We start from the raw sequence: 20,440 nt of genomic DNA on the forward strand, positions 1-20,440 counted from the left end.
TTTTATTGTTTACTAAAAAAAGTTGCAATTTGAAGGTAAAACTTTAATATTCAATGATATCACAACAACTAAGAGCTACACTAAAAAGCTGGTCAATTCGATTGCATCTCACTTTTCGTAGGTAATCTTATCTGGTTGTTAATTTGTTATCAGGAATTAAACATAATTGTATTGATTTCCAACGCATATGTAATCCTGCTGTTTTTATTCTTAACTGTTACTATATAAACATATATGCTACGTTACGTCAGACATTAGTCTCGTTAACACTATTTTGTTTTACTGGCACTCTAGCTGCCAAATTGATCATGCTAGCCCACTGCCCTTCGCAAAGTTTATCAAAACTCATATCTTTCAGTAATAATCCTCCCAAATCTCCAGGTCCCCTACAGGACAAGTCAGAATCCAGCAGCTTGTCTTCATTGTAATTAATCCAGCTGCAAATAAATTTAATTTATTCTCATCCATTTTGAGGACTTACAATCACCATACATTGACAAGTAGAGAATGTTGCAATCACAATGCCAAGGATTCTTTCCCAGCTTTACTGACTGCAGTTGAGTGAGTGGATCAAATATTTTTGGTGGAAGATATTGGAACTTATTACTGTCAATTTGCCTACAGAAAAACGTACAGACAACATTTGAAACCACTTAAAAAACTCATACAATTTTTGCAGGCTTGGAGTATGAATAAACACTCTGGAATTGATGCCTTTGAGTATGTTGTTGTTGAGAAACAACGAGATTAAGCTGACAAGCCCGTTGAAAGTCTTCTCGTTTAGTTCCTCGAGATTATTGGAAAATAGAAATAGTTTTTCCAAATCCCTGTTACGAATCCAAGTGTTTTCCGGAAGTTCACTTATGAGGTTTTGTTCTAGATGGAGTTCTACCAAACTGGTTAAACCCATAAAGGCTTGAGAACTAATCTGAAATTTATAATTTTAATGTGATTTGCATTACAAAATGTGTTACTGCTAAAAATACATAGTAGTTCTAGGAAGGTTTTATCTACGGTCCTGACATAATAATAAAAGTATAATAATTAAACTTGAAGAAAGACTATGTTTTCTCTCACAAACCAGATGCAGAAATTTTACGTAGTATACATAGAAAATCTATATTGTTTATATTCTGAAACAAAAAAGAGCTGTTTTGAATGTTGTTTTGAATCTCAACAATAATTATTGATTGGAGGATTTTCCATGTATTGATCAGGATTATAATGAGATTTTACTGATTGAAATAAGCATTTAACGATTAGCACTAAAAGCTCATAAAATATAAACACAAATAATATAACTCTGATTTTTAATATGTACACTCAGAAACTGCGTAATTTGGTTATCAAATGATTAACTAGAGTAACTAGACAGTTATCAGTATTTATCGCGTATCTATCTAATTCTGCAGGTAAGTCAAATTATTTGATTACCTGTTTAAAACACTGTTTAAAAATATGACTTTGGTTTAAAACACCTTGTACACATTGCTAGTTTTATTTTTTACATCAACTTTTAACTTCTGCATAATATTGATGATATATTGAAAAGTTGAACAAGCAAAATCGTTTATAATAGTCGATTGCACTAACGTATTTTTAAATCAGTTTAAATTCATTTGGAACTTGAATGTCACAGTGAGAACTGAACTGAAACTGAAGTCAGAATAGTGCAATAGGCGATAAGAAACAAACCTAAAACAAAATCTTAATATATTTAAATTCTTTCTCTAAAATTGACTAAATCCATCCAAGCTTGCTTAGTTTTCCCGATGTAACTATTATACTTTTTCATAGTAATAGTGAATAACAAAATACACCCTTTACATAGTACGTAATATCAGTATTTTTGTAACATGATACAATGATACATTCATCTCGATAAGAAGCAAATCTCAAGATAATGCTATTCAAACTAGAGCTCTGTTTTGTCAAGATAACTAAATAGTTTTTGTAAAATGATGCTGCAAATGTAAATTACCTGTTAATGTATGACTTTACAAATACTGTTTGAAAATATTAATGGTATTGAAACATCTAATCATTATGACTATTTATATACAGGGTTTTTCCTAACTACGGTACACAACCACAAAGAGTGATTCGTTGTGTAAACAATTGCATTACTATTTCTGAAATACAGGGCGTTGGAATTAAATATAATTTAGTATATTCTTTATTTCTTAGTGAATGGGTCAGTAACTGCTAATAATCATTTTTCTTTTTTTTTTGTTCATCAAGAATTGTTTCTCCTTCAATTAGCAATGTTTTTTTTTGGACCCTGGAGTTATTTTGACACAAATGTGCCGACACAAAAATTTTTAAGTGATTGCACGTAAATCGATGAGATCATTTAAAAACCTATTACACACTTTTCGGGTTGTTCATTCTTCCGACAAGGTGCTTGTAAACAAAAATCAGTAATTTTTATCTCTAAACATTCTTTTTAACCGATAATTACTTGTTCTGCTAATAAATGTGACAAATAGTTGGAGTGGATCTTCAAAACCTCAAAGATAATGACCCAAAGAAGTTTTATTAGTAAGCTAATGCTTTATCTCTGTCTGCTAAACATACACACCTGACATTATGTGTAGGTATGATATATACCGGAAAACAAATGCAAAAATGTAGGTTGTATTTAGTCTTTGCTATTATTATAAAATAAAGGTATAATAACTTACCTCAGTGATTTGGTTACTTCCCAATTGCAGAATCTTCAGATCAGTCAGACCATTAAATAACTTGTCTGACAAATGTGATATTTTGTTCTTCCGCAAATTAAGCATCTCCAAACTAGCGAGATGTTCAAAAATTCCTGTGGGCAGTAAAGTAATATTGTTTTCAGCTAAATGTAATCGCCTTAAAGCTTTTAAATCTGCAAAAACAAACTTGGGTAACGTTTCCAGGTTGTTATTGCTCAAATCCAAGTCTTCCAAAAATTCCAGTTTCGCAAATAAATTTTCTGGAATACTACGCAACATATTTCTGGACAAATGCAGCAGAATCAAGTTGTTGTTATCGGTAAACAATGTTGAAGGCAACGATTTTATCAAGTTGCCAGAAGCATCGAACGTTTTCAAACTTGTTAAGTGTTGAAGTAGATCTGGATGTAGTCCTTCTAGTTTGTTTTTATGTAGCCTTAAGTAAACTAAACTGGTTAGTTTGTTAAAAACATTGGGTGGCAAGTAATCGATTGAGTTGTCGAACAAGTCCAGTTCCATTAAATAAGTCAATCCTTTAAATGCCATTTTGTTTAATGTGTTTAGAGAGTTGATACCTAAGTCTCTAAAACAAGTTTCAGGAAGGTTTCAGTTCTAACAAAAAAATGATAAATCACTTACATTGCTCTGACATCGTATGGGAGTACCTGATCAGAAGGCAAATGATCAATACCTTGTTGCCAGCAGCTTAAAGACTTTGTTTCTGGTTTGCATTTGCAAGGACCTTTAGCACAATCCATCCATTTACCATCCAGACTAATTATTTCCCAAACTAGTTTTACGTAAAGTTAGAGTTAGTACTGTGATGAATATATTTTTAAATTACCTGGCTGTTCTAACGATCTAAGCCTTCGTTCCAATTTAACTAAATAATCGTTTGTTCTATTGTTCTCTTCAACTTTATCTGCAAACTCGGTAAGTTGTATCAAGCTTTCTTCTAAAGCTTGACATGCTGTTAATTCACACACTGGTTCTTGCGCAATTGCAATTATTGGCAAAGACAACAAAAACGTCAAGCCGATCATGCTGAAGGTTTGGTACAAATAAGTTTAAGTGACTAAAGTTTACTATTGCGATCTAATACTTCCTAGTGCGTCGGCAAATTTAAATAAGGAAAGTGTTTTAGTTTATTGAATAATTTGGGTTCTATTAAAATTGTGATTCGACGTGAAATCCGATGTCCTGTTTGTGTTTGCCAAAATGGAGTGTTAATAATGTAATAATTGTATTATGTGAAGGCATGAAAGCTAATACATACAGGCATGTTTCAATCTACTTTATTAATTTAACTTTTAAACCTACACAAACAGTTTTAAAGTCTTAAAAACTTCTGAGACGGAGTTATTTATAATCCATAAAAATTCAGTTACTACTACAATTTTCTAGGCTAGTAACTGCTATAACTAAACCACTATACGAATAAACAGAATAAAAGTTTCATCATAAATCTGTCAAGTTATTCACTAAAACACCTATTTCACTAATGGAACACAGTCGGGTGCTTCCTGTAATTCTGAAATAAACATACCTTATCCTTTTGCATACGCTTAAATTTTATGAAAAGTTGAGATTTTCTCGTGTAGACGCTTAACAGATATGCCTTCTCCTTACCATCTGTCTACAAATTCTGCCAGAGGCGTCTATTAACGTCTAAATATAGGAGACGATTATTATCGTGTCAATTATAATTTTACGCAGCGATTGTATTTCGCTTAATGTATCTTCAGGTCTTCACGTTCTTTTTTTATCACTTTGTAGTTATTTACGTGCGAAAGACAATCCGTTCCAGACAACCACAAAAATCAGTGACAGACTTGGAACATAAGGTATATTTAGATTTTATGTTATGTAATTTAATTCGTCTGAAAATTGCTAATTATAAAACTTTATAGTTTACAACCACCACACATTTTTGTCACATGATACTTTGCTTTAAGTTTGGTATTAAAATCTGTCATTATTATCCTTGTTTTTAAAATGTGATTCTCCTCTGAAAGTTGAATGTTTTAAAAATAACAGAAAAACTGAAAATTCGTCTCTGACATAAGTAAGTACCTACTATTATTCTTGATATTGAAATTTACGTTTGAATATTTAGTAGGTATTTAGTTTTAAGCCATTCAACGAGTTGGCAAGGAATATATGAACTTTATGATGACTAAATAATAAGGCGATCAATCATTTACAAAATATTTTACTCTCGCTTTTGACGAGTTTGTCAGGTTTTGAATACTTTAATAATAACCTGTAAAGGATGATAATACTTTCTGCATTCCTCACAAGACCAGAAAATATCTCAAGTAGATATTTTCGATTTGCATTTAATAAAACAATATTTCAATATTACAATTATTTTTATTTCATACTGTATCGTAATATGCTCTATTACGTAGTCGGTTTCAGTCCGGGAAATGATTCAGTATGTTACTAGTTCGGCAAAATGTTTTTTCCGTACTAGACTCCAAATCGTAAGTTTTTTTTTCAATCTGGATATCTGGTGAAGGAGACTTAATGTTGGGCTAAATATGCACTTAATATTTTCTCGTGATCCTGAACAACTAAATAACTAACAGCATTTATAATACTAACTGGGCAATTTACTTAAGTGTGGTTTAATTACAACTATTTCTAATCTGGAGTCCAACTTTTACTTGCTTATTTTGATTCTTTGTTTCTATAAGCATTCGGTCTCCAATATTCTACCACCTTTGAATGTAGTTTCTGTCATCTTCAAGTGGCTTCAATTCATTTCATCAAAGGGACTACTATTTTTTCCCACCTTAATATCTGCAAAGTTAAGTTTTGCATCCCAAAATATGTAATAATTTCATAATATTTAATTAGTTCATATTTGACTCATAATTTTCTCCACAAAAAAGTGATAAATACGGGGGCTTCATCACATTTATTCCCAATCGTCAAGGGTAACTATTCTCAACGCGACTATCACAGAGAAACAATTTTTTAACTTTAGTCTAAACTAAATTAAAGTCTTATAGACTTTTGTTTCTGTACCAAACTACCTGATTTAACTATGATAACTTCAATTTAAAGTGCTAGTGCTCTGTAATAACTGAAATACTCAGAAAATATTTACTGAAACTTTCATCTTTCAATGCAGTATTACTATTTCTTCTGGCGGTTGCTGTTTCATCAGCGTCATTATTACTTATTGTAGTATTACCACAAAAAGAAGCAAATAAATTCCTGGCAACCAGCAATTTTTCCAATTATCCCTAACAGAAACATAATCCAAACGAATCAACCAATTATTATAAAACAAAAACTATACTATCTACTTCTTCTACGTCGTCCCTTGCATATATACGGAATGCATCTAAAGCTGACCGAACACTTTCAGTCTCAATCGGATGACATGCACTATTTAAACTGTAATTATACTTGTAATTGTTAATCACTTTCGTTCTAATAACCTTTTGTGTTGTGTTTAAACGCTTGTGCCATATTCTGTGTGGGTAATCTTATTATTGTCTCATAAGAAATGCATCAGAAATTCATATACACATAGAGCTAACCAGTGTAGGGGAAGCTTTATCAAGTAGCTGCGGTCGTACCGGAGAGATCAGGTTTTATTTCGAGTCAAGTTCAGTTGGGATATTCAACTCGAGTCGAAAGTCGAAGCACACTGTATCGGTCCCACGTTCAAAAGTACACGTGCGACTCATTCACGTAGCCGATACTACGGTACTACCAGGTAGTATTTACCTGGTCGCGATTACTGATAAATAAATGCATTTGTCAGGACCCAGTCGCGATGAGCTTTCGGAAATGGGGATGGGAACAATCCGGTAGTTTTTAGTTTTAGAAGGCGGTACTTCGTTTAATGTATTTTTCTACAAAATACCTAAAATACTACCTGAAGAACTAACGATGCGTTATTGGGGGTGGCGTTTTGTTTTAGTGCTCGTTTTTGCTTTTAATTTTAGAGCCACTGATTCTAAGGTAGGTTTTCTTGATTTCCAAAAATAACTGTTCTACACGATACTAAAGATAATTAATTATTACCTTGAAATAACATTGTAATTGTCTCTGTAATAAGTGTAATTTGTAAAAAAATATCAAACATCTTATCTAAAATAAAATAAATTGCCTAAACTTGTTAAGTTTGGTATCTGCACTTCATCAGTAGCTGGCGTTTTGATATGTTTTTGTAATTTATTATCTTATGACAGAATAACAATAAGCACCAAAATGTACAGGGTCGCCTCATAGAGGTTTTATACCTAGATACATTATTGTGACCATATACCAGAACTACCAGTTTTATCATTAGTTATGCAGCTTCTTCTTTCCACTTCGACTACCTGTCTAACAAATAATATCTATTAGGGCTTTCAGTCGTTAAAAATGCAGGGTTATCTGATTAAAACTTTGAAAAGAAAAAAAGTGACGTGGTAGGTCTTTTACTTTGTTGTAAAAATGCGGTTACTGCACTGTGTTAAAGTGTCCATAAACCATGTTTGCTTGCCTGCAACAATTAGAAACGACACAATTAATAATTCTTTTTCTGCAAGTGATTAATGGTCAAACATGTACGGAAGGCGTTTTTGCATTCATTATAAGACGTGATGCCATGTTTTTAAATTTAGCTCGTGAGAAGCGTAGCTGCATTGGTTTGAAACAATTTTAGAGCGACCTTAAAACCCTTACCATTGTTGTAAAAACAATCGTTCAATGACAAATTCGCTATTTATTGGAAGGAGTGTTTGAAATGCTTTTTTGTTCAAGCAAATAAATTTTAAAGATAGAAATTAACTGAACGTACTATACTGTGCCTATAATCATAAATTTCAATTTACATACAAATTATAAAATATTGTTTATTATCTGATTTTGATTTCCTATTGTTGATTATCAATTGCATGAACACAAACTTCTATATTTTATTCAAAAGTGGTGCTTTTGTTTATAAAAAAAACAAAAGATAAATTGAATGATGAATACAAAAGTGACTTGTGTTTTTCCATATAAAGTTTTTATTCCATTTTTAAACGTGTAACAAGTTAATGAGTTATGGAACATAAGTTTGGGAATGGTTTGGGTAACCCTGTAGAATCATGGGTCTTTTTTTAAATTTGAATGTACGTTTTTTATGAAACATATTTTGTTGACTAAATTTTTTTTAAATAGTGGAGATCGTTGTAATACTAATTTTTATTTTATTGATATGTTTATTGTTTTATGACCTGGCTAGTCATGTTGTTAAAAAAATGTGTGTTTACTCAACTAGTGCCACCTTTAATTTTATTTATTTGACATTTATTTTTAAATTCAGTTTAACCAGCAAAGGAAATAACATATCAAAAAGTGATAACAAGCTGGAAAAGAATCAAGTAATCAGAATAAGGTTAAACAAAAACCTTTCTATTTGTGATTCTTGCTTGTATTATATTATAGACCTATTGTTTCCTATTTTACATTTTGTGCCCATTAGCAAAAATGTATAGGTATACATCTATCTAACTTTTTTGCAAAAACAATTAATAATTCTTTTTCTGTAAGTGATTAATAGTCAAACATGCACGGAAGGCGTTTTTGCATTCACTATAAGGTGTGATGGCATGTTTTTAAAATTAACTCGTGAGAAGCGTAGGTGTAGTGGTTTACAACAATTTTAGAGCGGAGTTTTTAATACCTTACACACGAATTGTTATAACAATCTTTCGTAAATCTTTCAATGACAATTGCTCAATTAAATACCAGGAGTGGCAACACAAAATTATGTGAGTAAAAGGCTAAACTACGAAATTGGAAAAATGTATAAACGCTTATATCTCCCAAAAATATTATAGAATTACAGAAGATTCAAAAATTATAAACAGTTATGTCAGTCATGTGATAACTCTTGTTCTGAAACACAAATTCGATGCACATATGCACAAAACAAAGGTTGTAAAGTTCAGTTGCATTGCCGGTTTTTAAACTGGTTTTAATCCATTTCTAATAATTTACAACTAGGACTGGTTTATGTATACAAAAACAATTAGTAATGTCAATGTTTAATAAGTCAGCTTCATGTAGATTTTAACAGATAAAGTGACAGAAAAGCTAAAAAATTCAGGGAGAACAGGTAGAATACATTGGCATCTACTTGGATATCAGAACGATCAACATAGAGTACAACAATTTAAATAAACATCTGAACGATTCATTGCCAATTAGTGACATGAAATGGACTATAAAATCCATGCACGGAAGTTGCGTATTATTGTGTGTATGATCCTAAAACAGCTTATCCCCTATCTAATTTCATTTTAACCTTTAAAACGAAAACGATTATTTAATTTAGGTAATTAATTTACGAAACGGTTATTGATGAACGAGCATTCTTAATTGATAATCGCAGTGCGCCGCAAAGCTAAAGAGAAATAAATTAGTGATGTTATGTTAACAGTAACCTTTAAATTGGCTATTAATTTAACTTAAACCGGCTTTCTATTTTTAAGGATTTTTTGAAAAAAAAGTAGTAGTAGATTATATTGAAACCAAAATGAATGTGTTATAAAATGTTCGTATATTTATGTAAAATAAAAGAAAGTTGTTGTTGGAAAACATCAATTTACCTAATAAAAATTTGCAATAATACACTATTAGTTTTTCAGTAACTTTTCTGATTAACATCTACAATCGTTGCCTATATTTAACAAAATGGACACCAGAATATTCTTGTTTGATATTGTTAAGTTCTACTTTAGCTAGATTTAAATTTCTCGGTCAATTTCAAGAACGCCAAAGGTTAAGTATACGACATTATTCACATAAAATTTGTCTGAAAATAGACGTAGAATCTGAAAATAAAACAATAAACAGGATGTTCAAACTAAAATAATCAAGTTCGAGTTAAAATAATCAGAATGTCATCCTAAAATATTTTAGATTAATGGTACCTGTAAATTTAATGATATTGCCTTTGTACGTTTACAAGGGTTTTTAGTTGTCATTTTGCCAAAAACGTGCCATTTAATTAACCAACTTTTTTTTATAAACAAAAAGCAAATCCAGTAATACAATAATATATAGGATGTTCCATAGAAAATAGTGGTTTACTGCCGCCCAGTTTCCGAGAATTTTTTACTCAGCTACTTCGTTGTTATGAAAAGATTACTTTTCCCCAGCTTATGTTTTCTTTGTACAGAGTGTTCCAATATTGCTGATCAAAAAAACTACTACTGATATCATTTGTGACCACCGTAGTGTAGAAAGAAAGCTTCTCATTAAAACAAAATTTTATAATCCATACATAACAAGTTAAAAGTTAGTTAACCTTCATTTATTAAAATATAAATGTCCGTCATAGAAAGTGAAAACTAATTTGCCTGCGTTCTGAAGTGGCTAGTAAACTATTTTGAAAACAAATGTAGAATGCATAAACAAGTAGGTAGTTCATTAAAATTTGATGATCTGGCGTCACGATGCGAAAATCTGAGATGCTGGTAATTGTATACCCCTTCTTGCCAACAGTATAATTTCTTATGCTAATGTCTCGAAAAATCACGTAGCCCTTTTATGCACCGCTTAAATTTGTTTCAAGGTTCAAGGTATTTTTATTTATTCGTATCGGGTTTGCAATGCTCACTTATTAACCAAAAGTTACTTGGGTAGCTAATTAAAATTCCTGATTTCAAAGCGAATGTTTTTATTTTTATTTTACACGCAAATCGTATAAACATACGCATTTTCTGCTGCAGGAAGAGCTAGTGTTTATTTAATACCTAAACGTAGCCAAAAATTCGGGATAGTCGTGGGTGTTATTACTTACACGCTCCAGCTGTTAAAACCCCCCAACTTGTACCGTTAAGATGTTATTTTGGACATCTTGCTTTTATGGCACCAGGAACAATGATACGAAAATATGTTAATACAGGAACCTACACAAAAGCATAAAAACACTGTATTTACACGACAATCGCAATTAAAACCTTTTACGAGAGGACAATAAATCGTTTTCACTAAATTGGGAGGAATGAAAATAAACGAGTAATGCTCTGTCGCGGTTTAAAGTTAAAAAGGAAATAAAAACGAGTTAATGCCTCTTTTAGTTAAATATTTAGACGGAGTCTGCAAAGCTGGCAAAGAGCGTTGTACCCCAGAGTGTCCTAAAAAATAAATTTGAATATTTACGTCGTTCCTAAATTGGCTTTATTGTTTTTTTATTGACTATCACCATTGATTGATGTAGATTTTTGCTGGCAATTAATGTTAAATGTTTTTAGATCAAGTTAAAGAGTTTTAAAGTACTAAATATGCATTGACCTTTGTCTGCTGATGAATTGTTACGTTAATCCTTACTGTAATAAGCCAAATTAAAAATTAGTAGAAATCATTTCAATAACTATAACAAAGTAACGGTTTGTGTAGTAAGGACATTTGCGTACAATAATGCCTCGCCTCACGACAACACCCTGTATATATAATGCGATTGCATCAAAACTGAATTATTTTTGGTTTGGTCGTGTGCCTTTTTAGTACCTTGAACTTGAATGAACTCACGACTGAATCAGTGGCGGGACAGTATCTATACACATTACCAGAAAAGTATCAAGTTTATGGTATACCTACCCAGTTCAGGGCTTTTGAAACGATTCAAAGCTCAAACAGCTATTGTAAGTTGACGAACAATTTATTGTATCAGACTCTTTCAAAGTATTTTTTTTTCAACCACCGCTTTTACGAAACAATTTTTAAACTTCTGAAGGATTTCATGTATGAGTCTACATGCACATAGAATTATTGTGGAAAGTAACGATATTTTACTTTGGTCACCGGGTTTTTCTCGAAAAGATGTCCCTGCATTAAAGTTGTATTGTCAAATCTACGTTGTATTTTTAAGGGATTGTATTGATATTAACTTCTTTTCATAAACCACTAAAAATTTAACGCTCACTTTCTATTGATTATTGATTGATGTCCTATAGTTAAGATCAATAATTCGCAAAAGAGTTTTTTTATTTATATTAACAAAATCTTAAAAGGTAATAAAATTATGATATGGTATCAATTTTTGCATCATAATGTCACAGAATCACTCCTTTATTTACGTAAAACTGTAATTCGGCAGGTAAGAAGAAAAAAAAATGAATATAATATATAATACAACATTTCTGATCAAACTGCTTAGTTTAGGTATAGAACATGTAGAGCAATAGAAGAGAAAGAGAAAATGAATAAAAACCAATACATTCCCATTTAAAGAAATCAACTTTGAAATGTATGTAATTTATGAAGCACCCTATAACATTCCCATAAACTTTAAAACATAGATTTCGTAATCTTTTACATATTTTATATGGGGGTTCTTTTATTAGAAGCTTGGTTTCCGACATATTTAAAGTAGTAGTAGTATTTTGCAGTATGTATTTAGTGGAGCCATGCTTTTGTGAGTATATCAGAAGGTGTTTTAAAATGCATTTAAAGTCTCAATAGTTTTCTATTCAATAGAGAAGAAATCAGTTGACATCCATTACGTCATTTTCGTGAAAAACGGTTTCTAAGGAAGATGCAGTCATTCAAAGTTCAGTAATAGTTTTTTTTTGTTATACCATAAGTGCATTATATTGATCAAACTTTGAACATTAAATTAATACTCATTTTGTGATGTTTGTCAAAATTGTCCAGTAGCGTAGATCGACGGGGTTGGTCTTGTAATGAAATACGATGATTTTTGAAACACTATATCTCTTCAGAAGTTCAAACCTTGTACGAAGCATATACATTCCTTTTTCACAGATGAGTGTTTTTTTCTCCGTGCACAAAGCTTCTTCAAACCCTTTAATTAACTTAATGTTAATGTGCATACTAACAACAAGTCAAAGAGTGTCAACAATTTATCAAGTTTAAAAATTACAATCAAAACATCCAATTTATTTTAGATAATCATAATAATTTCTATACAACACACACTATCAGAAAAAATACAATACATAACCTTTTATGATTAAAAAAGATGCAAATGGTTCAAAGTAGTGTGTGGTTGGTATACAAAACTTACATAATAGTAAAATATATTTTATTTGTACAATTCAGGTCTATGTGTGTTCTACGATTAGAAAAATAGGCGTCATACGTGAAGCCTTAGTAAATGTCTTAACCTGTTTAACTTGGTATCAGATTGCCCCACACTTTAGGGCTTTAAAATAAATCGAATGAAGACGCTATTGAAATCGGTTGGTCTATAAAACTTTGTTTGCAGGATTTTCTCTATTTCAGTTAAAACTAGTACCTGATATCTGAACGTTGAACTTACACTTCGACTTAGTTTGTCTGAAAACATTTATGATTTTGGAGGAAAAAATTAAACAGAAATAAAAACAGCTGTGGCCGTGAATTTGATGAAATCAGAAATTTGTACTACTATAATTGGGAAAATTGTGGTAATTGCATCTATGCACATCACACATCAATATTTGCATTAAGTCTTTCATTATTAATGATACGGAAATATTTCTTACATAATCTGTTACGCAATATAAACATATAATATTTAAACTAAAGACGAGACAGCATAATGTTTGAATTAATTATTACTAACTTGTGCAGTGTGTTTTCTATTAATATTTAGTCGTACTGCATTTAATTATTTTTTTTACCGAAGTATAGCTAATACTTTATTCAGACATCGTCTATAGGCGTGAAGTGTTGTAGGGTTCTCGTAAATTAAACGATCTTATAGATTTCGCATTTACCTCTATAATCAATTTTACAAGCCCGTGTTGTGTATCTCATAAAGTAAACTGAACTCTACAGGAGGTGTCTGAAAATAAAAAGAATAACCGAACACGCATCAAAGATAAAAAATTTATGCTAACCGATATGTTGCATGCCAGAAGCTGTAAATTATCTTTCTTACAAGTGACGCGCGTTTTAAATTTTTGAGATAATGTTTATCCATACGCAAATGACAATAAATTAATCATTTAATAGTTACAAATATTGCTCTTATTGTTTTTCAGTTAGGTACTTAATCCAGATTCCGTTCTTAGTAACTTTCAGAAAGTTACTGTTAGATCGTATTGATTAGTTTTATTAAACGTTGCATTTACAGCTGTAAACTTGATATAATCTTGAATAGTATTATAAGAATTTAGTGAACTGAATACAAGTTAGAACTACTAGTAGTACCGGTTTACTACATCACTTGATACCGCCAAATCAAATTATCATTTTCAAACTACAAAATGCCTCGTCATAGCAATTCCAAATTAGTTAACTAAAATAGTTCAATTGAACTCAGTTATCGCAATACATACTATGAATCCTTGAAACATATTTTCTTGTTTAGGCAATAAATTTCATCCAATGAAGTCATAACATGTCAACAATTAACATTCACCTTAAAACAAATTTTATTGCTTATAGTGATTTTTACAATAATTACGTATATTCTTTATGATTCTTTTCACAACAGATAGTCATTATAATATAATATCCAACTTAGAAATTAGGTCAAGAAGCCTCATCGCATTTAATATGAAGACAATAGTCGATTGGCAGATTCCGACGTTTGGCCTTTAACCTAAATTACTGTACGTATTAAAATAGCCTAAATGATTTGCGTTAAACAACGCGGTGTTGTTGTTTGTTAATTTAGACATTGCCGATAACAAGATTTAAAAAATAAACAATTATTAACAATCAACACCTCTGCTGTGTAAATATTCTCTTCTATAAGATTGTTAAGTGTTGATTATTAGTATCAAATTTACATAAACTTGCCCACCAACATAGACAAAAATAGTGGATAGGTAATTTAAATAATTTTCTCATTATATGCTAAATGAGTACTAAGCTATAATGTTAAACCAATATGTATTGTGGTTTAATACATTGTGTATATTGCCAATTTTTTAGGATTTATTTTAAATTGGAATAAACACTAATAATTGTGGATAGTGCATCTAGAAAACCTAATGTGTAACAGTTATGGTAGGAAACGCCGGACTATAATTTTTACTGAATCTAGTTTCTTATGAAATTGTAAATATAGAATTGCAATTCTTACTGGATCCTCCACTTCCAAAATGTTGTAAACTACTCTGCGTTATTTTTATATTGAAAAATAAGTATATTCACCGTAAAAAGCTGAGTATAGTGAATGAAGCTGTAAATTACAGCCTTGTATTTTTTTGTAATAACTACTTGCTGGTCTCAGAAATTATTTTAGGAGAACACCAAATGATTGGGTCATATTTGTTACACTCTGTATATGTTTGCCAGGTTTTGATTTACTAGCAAGTTTGGTAATAGAAAAAACTTTTCAAGACATCCTCTGTGTGCAAATGTGGGTTTTAAAAGTTTTTTACTTCTAAATAAAATGAAGGAAAAGTGTATTACAACAAAATATTACATTAGAGAAAGCAAAGAAGTGAATGTATTATAGCAATCATTGCATGGAAGATTTACTTCGAGGTGAGTTTTATTTACCTTTGGGACATTGCCAACAAGTCAATGAACAATATTTTAAACATTCCCAAAAATAGCATGTAATCATTTAAAGCTATTTGTATACAAGCTTCCTCTTGTAAAAGCCTCTTTAACAAAATAACAAATTATCTTTATATTGATTATTTTTGCTTAACTTTAAGTCCAAGTTTAAACTTATTAATTAGCTAATGTGACCTTTGATATTTTAGAATCTAGAATATATGCATGGAACAAATCAATTACTATCATATTCAGCTAAATACATTAAAGTTTCTCATTACAAAATTGTAAAAATTAGATTTGTTACCTAACAGTAATAATTACGTTATGCATTATTAAAAGATAAGCAAACGGACGTTGAAGGATTTCCCATTTATAAAACTACAATGGACTAACTGATATTAGCCAGCTATCGGAATTTACCAACCAAGTGAAAAGGAATGCATAAACAATCGTGTGGTTAGACAGATGAAATCTTTTGAATATTTCAAAATGCCATATAGTTAATATTTATTTATCTAAGCATTTCATATTAAAGCATAATCCAAATTTCTTTGTATTTTTCCCAATCAATTAAATTTTAATTTGATATCAGAATAATTTTGTATAAATATACAGATCATGTCGCTAAAAATTGTATATTTGGAGAGGAGAAGGAGGAAAGTGCAAACTACATAGGTAATTTTTATCGTAATTTTATTACCCTACTAAGATACCCTACTATACTTAACTAAACAAAACAAACCGTGTCAGTATTTTCATACAATCGTGTATCAGAGATTTCGGCTTAAAATAATCCATACGTTCTCTTTTTGTATCATGATAAACGCTCTAACCCATATATGTGGTTAAATTATATTGTAATAGGCCCAGTTTCCCTTAAAAGGATAGATACAACAATAACATTTGAAAATTCACTGGAAAAAGATTACTATTACAATTTATCTGACATTTTTATTAGGTATGATTGTGGATAAACAATGTGTATTAAAAAAACACATTACTGCGTGGTTAATAATTTAATCTGTAGTCATAAATTGAATCAGCTTGTCATTTTATGGATTGATGTGGCAAATTCACGAGTGTTTACAACTTATCAACAATCCTGTTGCTGGAAATGCAGTATGGCTGCAGTATATTTATTAGCTAGTTTATTATCATTACGGGCAGAATAACGGTGGAATATTTTAAAATTATTGCAATCAATTTTTAGATTTTTTCATTGACGTATTAATGGGCCGTAATGATTTTTCCAGTACAATTCTATTAAGCATAATTTATTGACCTCTGCCCTAAATAATCACTTGGGCCTAATAATAGAATACCAAGACCGGAAAGCCAATTAAGAACCAATCCTATTGACGGTCACCTATAAATTTATCGATAAGTTTTCACTTAAAGAAATTATTTGCATATGTGGTTCATGTATCATTAGTGTCAGTCACATAGAATATATGGGATATAAAACTGCAAATGCACTCTACTTAAAAATGAATTATTTTCAAATTAACGTGGAGTTATGCACGACGTTAATTAAATCAAACTAGTTTAGCACTAAATTTCATGCAAAGTAATAATTATGTTAATTTAAAATCTCCGATAACTTTCATCTTAATTTAATATCATATTTTATATCCACATCTATTTTAGTATGGTTTGACAAATAAACTAAATTTGGTCAGTACTTAAACAATGGTGGGTTTGTATCGGCATGATTAATTTAATTCAAAAGCCCTTTGTTTCCTTTAAAGTTAAATACATCTTACTAGAAGTATAATTCCAGAAGACTGGTTTAACTAATTTTTTTTGCTACATTGCAAAAATCATTAAAATTTCATGCAGTATGCAGTTACACACTCAACGTTCAATTGTAAGGTTAAAACTTGTAATTTTAAGTCTAATTAGTAATTTGCTGCATTACATCGCTTAACTTTAGAATTGCTTGAATGGGAATTTGAGTAAATATCAAAAAAACATGCTGCAACCTGCTACCATTTTTCTCATTATCACCTAAGTTTGCAAATTTTGCGTTTTAAATTATACATATAGAAAACTTAATTCAATTTCCCAGTTATAATATAATTACTCTATAGAGTAGTTCAGAAAAACTGGAATTACTAAAAGCATACTATGTTAAATACACATACATACTACAGTTTTTTTCAGTAAAGTTATTTAGAAACAATTTAATCGCATTTGCCTGTTTTTAATTTACAGAGAAACCATGGTACCGCATACCTTGCACGTAATGCTTCCTTAAATTTGGACCAAATACAAGACACCACCATGCGATATGAACCCCCCGTTCCTATTTTAAGTAATGTTACATCAGGTATACTTGTAAAACAACTGAAGAAAAAATTTGTTCAACAAGAAATTAATTTCAGGTAGCAGATATAGTAAGTGGACCAAATGGAGTAGATGTATAGACTGTTTACAAAGAAGGATGAAAAGTTGTATAGATCCTAGTTGCCATAGTTCTAGAATGTACGAGGAACGTGAGTGCCATAAAAAACGATGTAGCAGGAAAAGAAGAAAACTGATTTCGACTGAATTTAATATAGTGCATTTAAATACGGTACTTACGGTCTAGAAACCACATTAAACTTTGACCTCTTTGAGCTTTGTTTTAAAAATAGGAAGGTCTCTATAGTATTAAAGCAATTGTTTCAGAGCAGAAGCTACTTAATGAAGCAAGGCTACTCAACTACATGGAGCAGATGGACTAAGTGGTCAGAGTGCTCTATCGAGTGTCTTACTACAAGATATAGAAGTTGCAGGAAACCTGGTCGCTGTAAAACTAAATTCCAAGCCCAAAAAGCTTATTGTTACCATGAACGAACCAGATGTGAAACTTATGTGCTTGATTTAATTCAAGCGAAAGAAGATTTTTATAAAGGTATATGAATCAACAGCTAAAATAACAGAATAACTTTCAAAATTGCTCTTCCAGACAACAGGAAGTACCATTACACTTACCAGAATAACAAGTATATAGCCAGAGAGTCTAGGAAACAGTGCGGAATAACTTTTAGCAAACCTCAAATGTTAAAAATAATTGGGGGATCGGAAGCTCAAAAGTACAAATGGCCCTGGCATGCGGCTCTTCTCAATCATTTCAATGTAAGTTCAGTTATAACCAGAAGATAAATTATCATCATGATAAAAGAGATTTTAATTCCGGTTCCACGGAAAGAATAAACAACGATGTCCATTATTTTACATGAAACTGACATATGTTAACTGGATTTCACTCGTTTTTAAAATTAATTATAAACACTAAGGAAAAGCTTACTGGGGAATTCCAACTCCAAATAAAACCAATATGTTTAACTGTAAATTCCAGAATAAAACCCAACCACAGAAACCACCTAAACATCATTATAAATTTTTAAGACGTTTTAACAGCATTACTAAATAATTAGTTATTTTAATTGCTCCTCTTAAGATAATCTTTATTACCAGAAAGTTAATTGTGCCTCTTTTAAAGGAGGTCAAAACTATAAAAATACGTAACTTTAGGGAGTACTTATGCGGGTTTTAGTTATGAAGTGTTTCATCCTAGTTTAATGAATTTTAAAGGAAGTGTTTTGCGGCGGCACTTTGATAGCCGCAAGATGGGTACTTACCGCCAGCCACTGCATTCGAAAGCATCTTAAAGTACGTTTAATGGCTCACGACTTGCTGGCCAGGAAGCAAAATGAAATAGACGTACATGTGTCTGAAGCATTTCGTCATCCTGGGTAAATGCCTACTACAATAATTATTACTTTAGCAAGTTTCATCTCATTAATTTTAGATTCGAAATCAAAACTGTGGATAATGATATAGCTTTATTACTATTATCAAAGCCTGTACGGGTACCAGTGGCTTGCCTGCCTACCAGAAAGCCTAGAGCTGGTCAATTGTGTTCGGTTATGGGATGGGGTAAAGTGCGCACCAGTGATTCTTATGGTGTTCCTGTATTACATGAAGCTAAAGTAATATTTATTTTTGTTGCTACTAAATTAAATTTATCCGAAATGTTTTAATAATTTTTAGTTGCCTTTGGTTCCTCATCAAAAGTGCAGAAAGGCCTACAAGGAATTCCTGATCAGTCCAAATATGATGTGTGCTGGATGGAAATCTGGAAAAGCCGATACTTGTTCAGGGGACAGTGGAGGAGGACTTATGTGTCCTAACAGAAAAATGAAATACAGGTTTGTAGAGGAACACTTGTATGTTTCAAAATGCGTCAATACTTAATTGACTCGCGGTATAAGAGTACTAGAAAACATCTAATCACAATTATATTTCCTAATAGATAGTCTACTAATCATCAGCAACAATAATTATTGATTCCAGCGTGTTTAATGCATCAGCTGCATTATGCATTTCTTGCATCTTAATAGCCTTAAATTGGCTCCATTACACCATTACAAAAATGTTGATGATCTATTCAAAGCTTTAAAGGCTCAGAAGTTTTTTGCCCCAAGGTAAAGCTTTACAACATTTTGAATAGTTAATTGAGAATCGTAAATTGTTAATAGTATTTTACTATCCGTAACCACATACTTTTTCAAATAGATATTTGAAAACAACTTTACTGTTGTTCATTCATCCCAATAGTGTATGAAAAATAAGTATGTCTGCTAATTTATAATGCACTAAAAACTTGAATTTAGACTTTGAAATTAGTATTGTTTTATAAAAAAACAACGCATCTTATTCAACGTGTGAGTACCTTCTGTAACACGAGCCTATTCGATAAAGAATACATTTTTCTATAAACTAATTACTATGAAATTTGCAGCGTCCAAGGAATTACCAGTTTTGGAGACGGATGCGGAGGCAAAAACAAATTTGGCATCTATACCGCAGTTTACAAGTACAACAGATGGATTAACCACATCATGGATCACTACTCGTAGTTGATAAAAGTACTTCAAAGCGATATTGTGATATATTCTACAGCTGCTTTATCGCATTGTGTTCACACTTAGAAAAATTTGTATTACCTTTAAGATATCGAGGGTCCACTTGTCATGCATTTATAAGAAATGATGCAAACTGTGATATTTATTAACCCGTTATAGTGCTCGCGAAAGCTATTGTACTGCCTTTTTACGTAATAGTGTTGCATGTGGTATTCTTTCGAGTAATAAATTAAATGTGAATATACTATACATAAAATTACTTAATTTCATTTATCCAACATAAAAGATGATTGATTAATCTTACAGATCGACCAATACATGTAGATATTAGGAGATTTATTATGGATGGAGGAAGATTTA

General features: G+C 31.1%; 2 protein-coding genes across 3 annotated transcripts; one reads left to right on the forward strand and one right to left on the reverse strand.

The window, feature by feature from the left end:
* Nucleotides 1-28: 28 nt before the first annotated feature.
* On the reverse strand, nucleotides 29-4,545 carry LOC145728679 (uncharacterized). Of its 2 annotated transcripts, none has more exons than XM_081979091.1 (7): nucleotides 4,335-4,545; nucleotides 3,550-4,236; nucleotides 3,345-3,495; nucleotides 2,685-3,288; nucleotides 669-928; nucleotides 493-618; nucleotides 29-437 (listed from the first exon to the last, which is right to left on the reverse strand). In XM_081979091.1, the coding sequence occupies exons 2-7, from the start codon at nucleotides 3,746-3,748 to the stop codon at nucleotides 248-250; spliced, it is 1,530 nt and encodes a 509-aa protein (XP_081835217.1). In that variant the 5' UTR covers nucleotides 3,749-4,236; nucleotides 4,335-4,545; the 3' UTR covers nucleotides 29-247. The 2 variants fall into 2 exon arrangements, with proteins under 2 accessions (XP_081835217.1, XP_081835218.1); XM_081979092.1 differs by having other exon boundaries at nucleotides 3,550-3,749; nucleotides 4,252-4,545.
* Nucleotides 4,417-20,336, forward strand: LOC145728680 (uncharacterized). The gene is made up of 9 exons (XM_081979093.1): nucleotides 4,417-4,549; nucleotides 17,382-17,496; nucleotides 17,552-17,742; nucleotides 17,838-18,063; nucleotides 18,118-18,287; nucleotides 18,747-18,907; nucleotides 18,964-19,144; nucleotides 19,206-19,363; nucleotides 19,957-20,336. Exons 1-9 carry the CDS (start codon nucleotides 4,439-4,441, stop codon nucleotides 20,072-20,074), a joined length of 1,431 nt encoding a protein of 476 aa, XP_081835219.1. The 5' UTR covers nucleotides 4,417-4,438; the 3' UTR covers nucleotides 20,075-20,336.
* The last annotated feature ends 104 nt before the right edge of the window (nucleotides 20,337-20,440 follow it).

Source organism: Ips typographus, linkage group LG4 (genome assembly GCF_016097725.1).
Source record: "Ips typographus isolate SLU linkage group LG4, UJ_Ityp_2.0, whole genome shotgun sequence".
In the NCBI taxonomy this organism is placed as follows: Eukaryota; Metazoa; Arthropoda; class Insecta; order Coleoptera; family Curculionidae; genus Ips; species Ips typographus.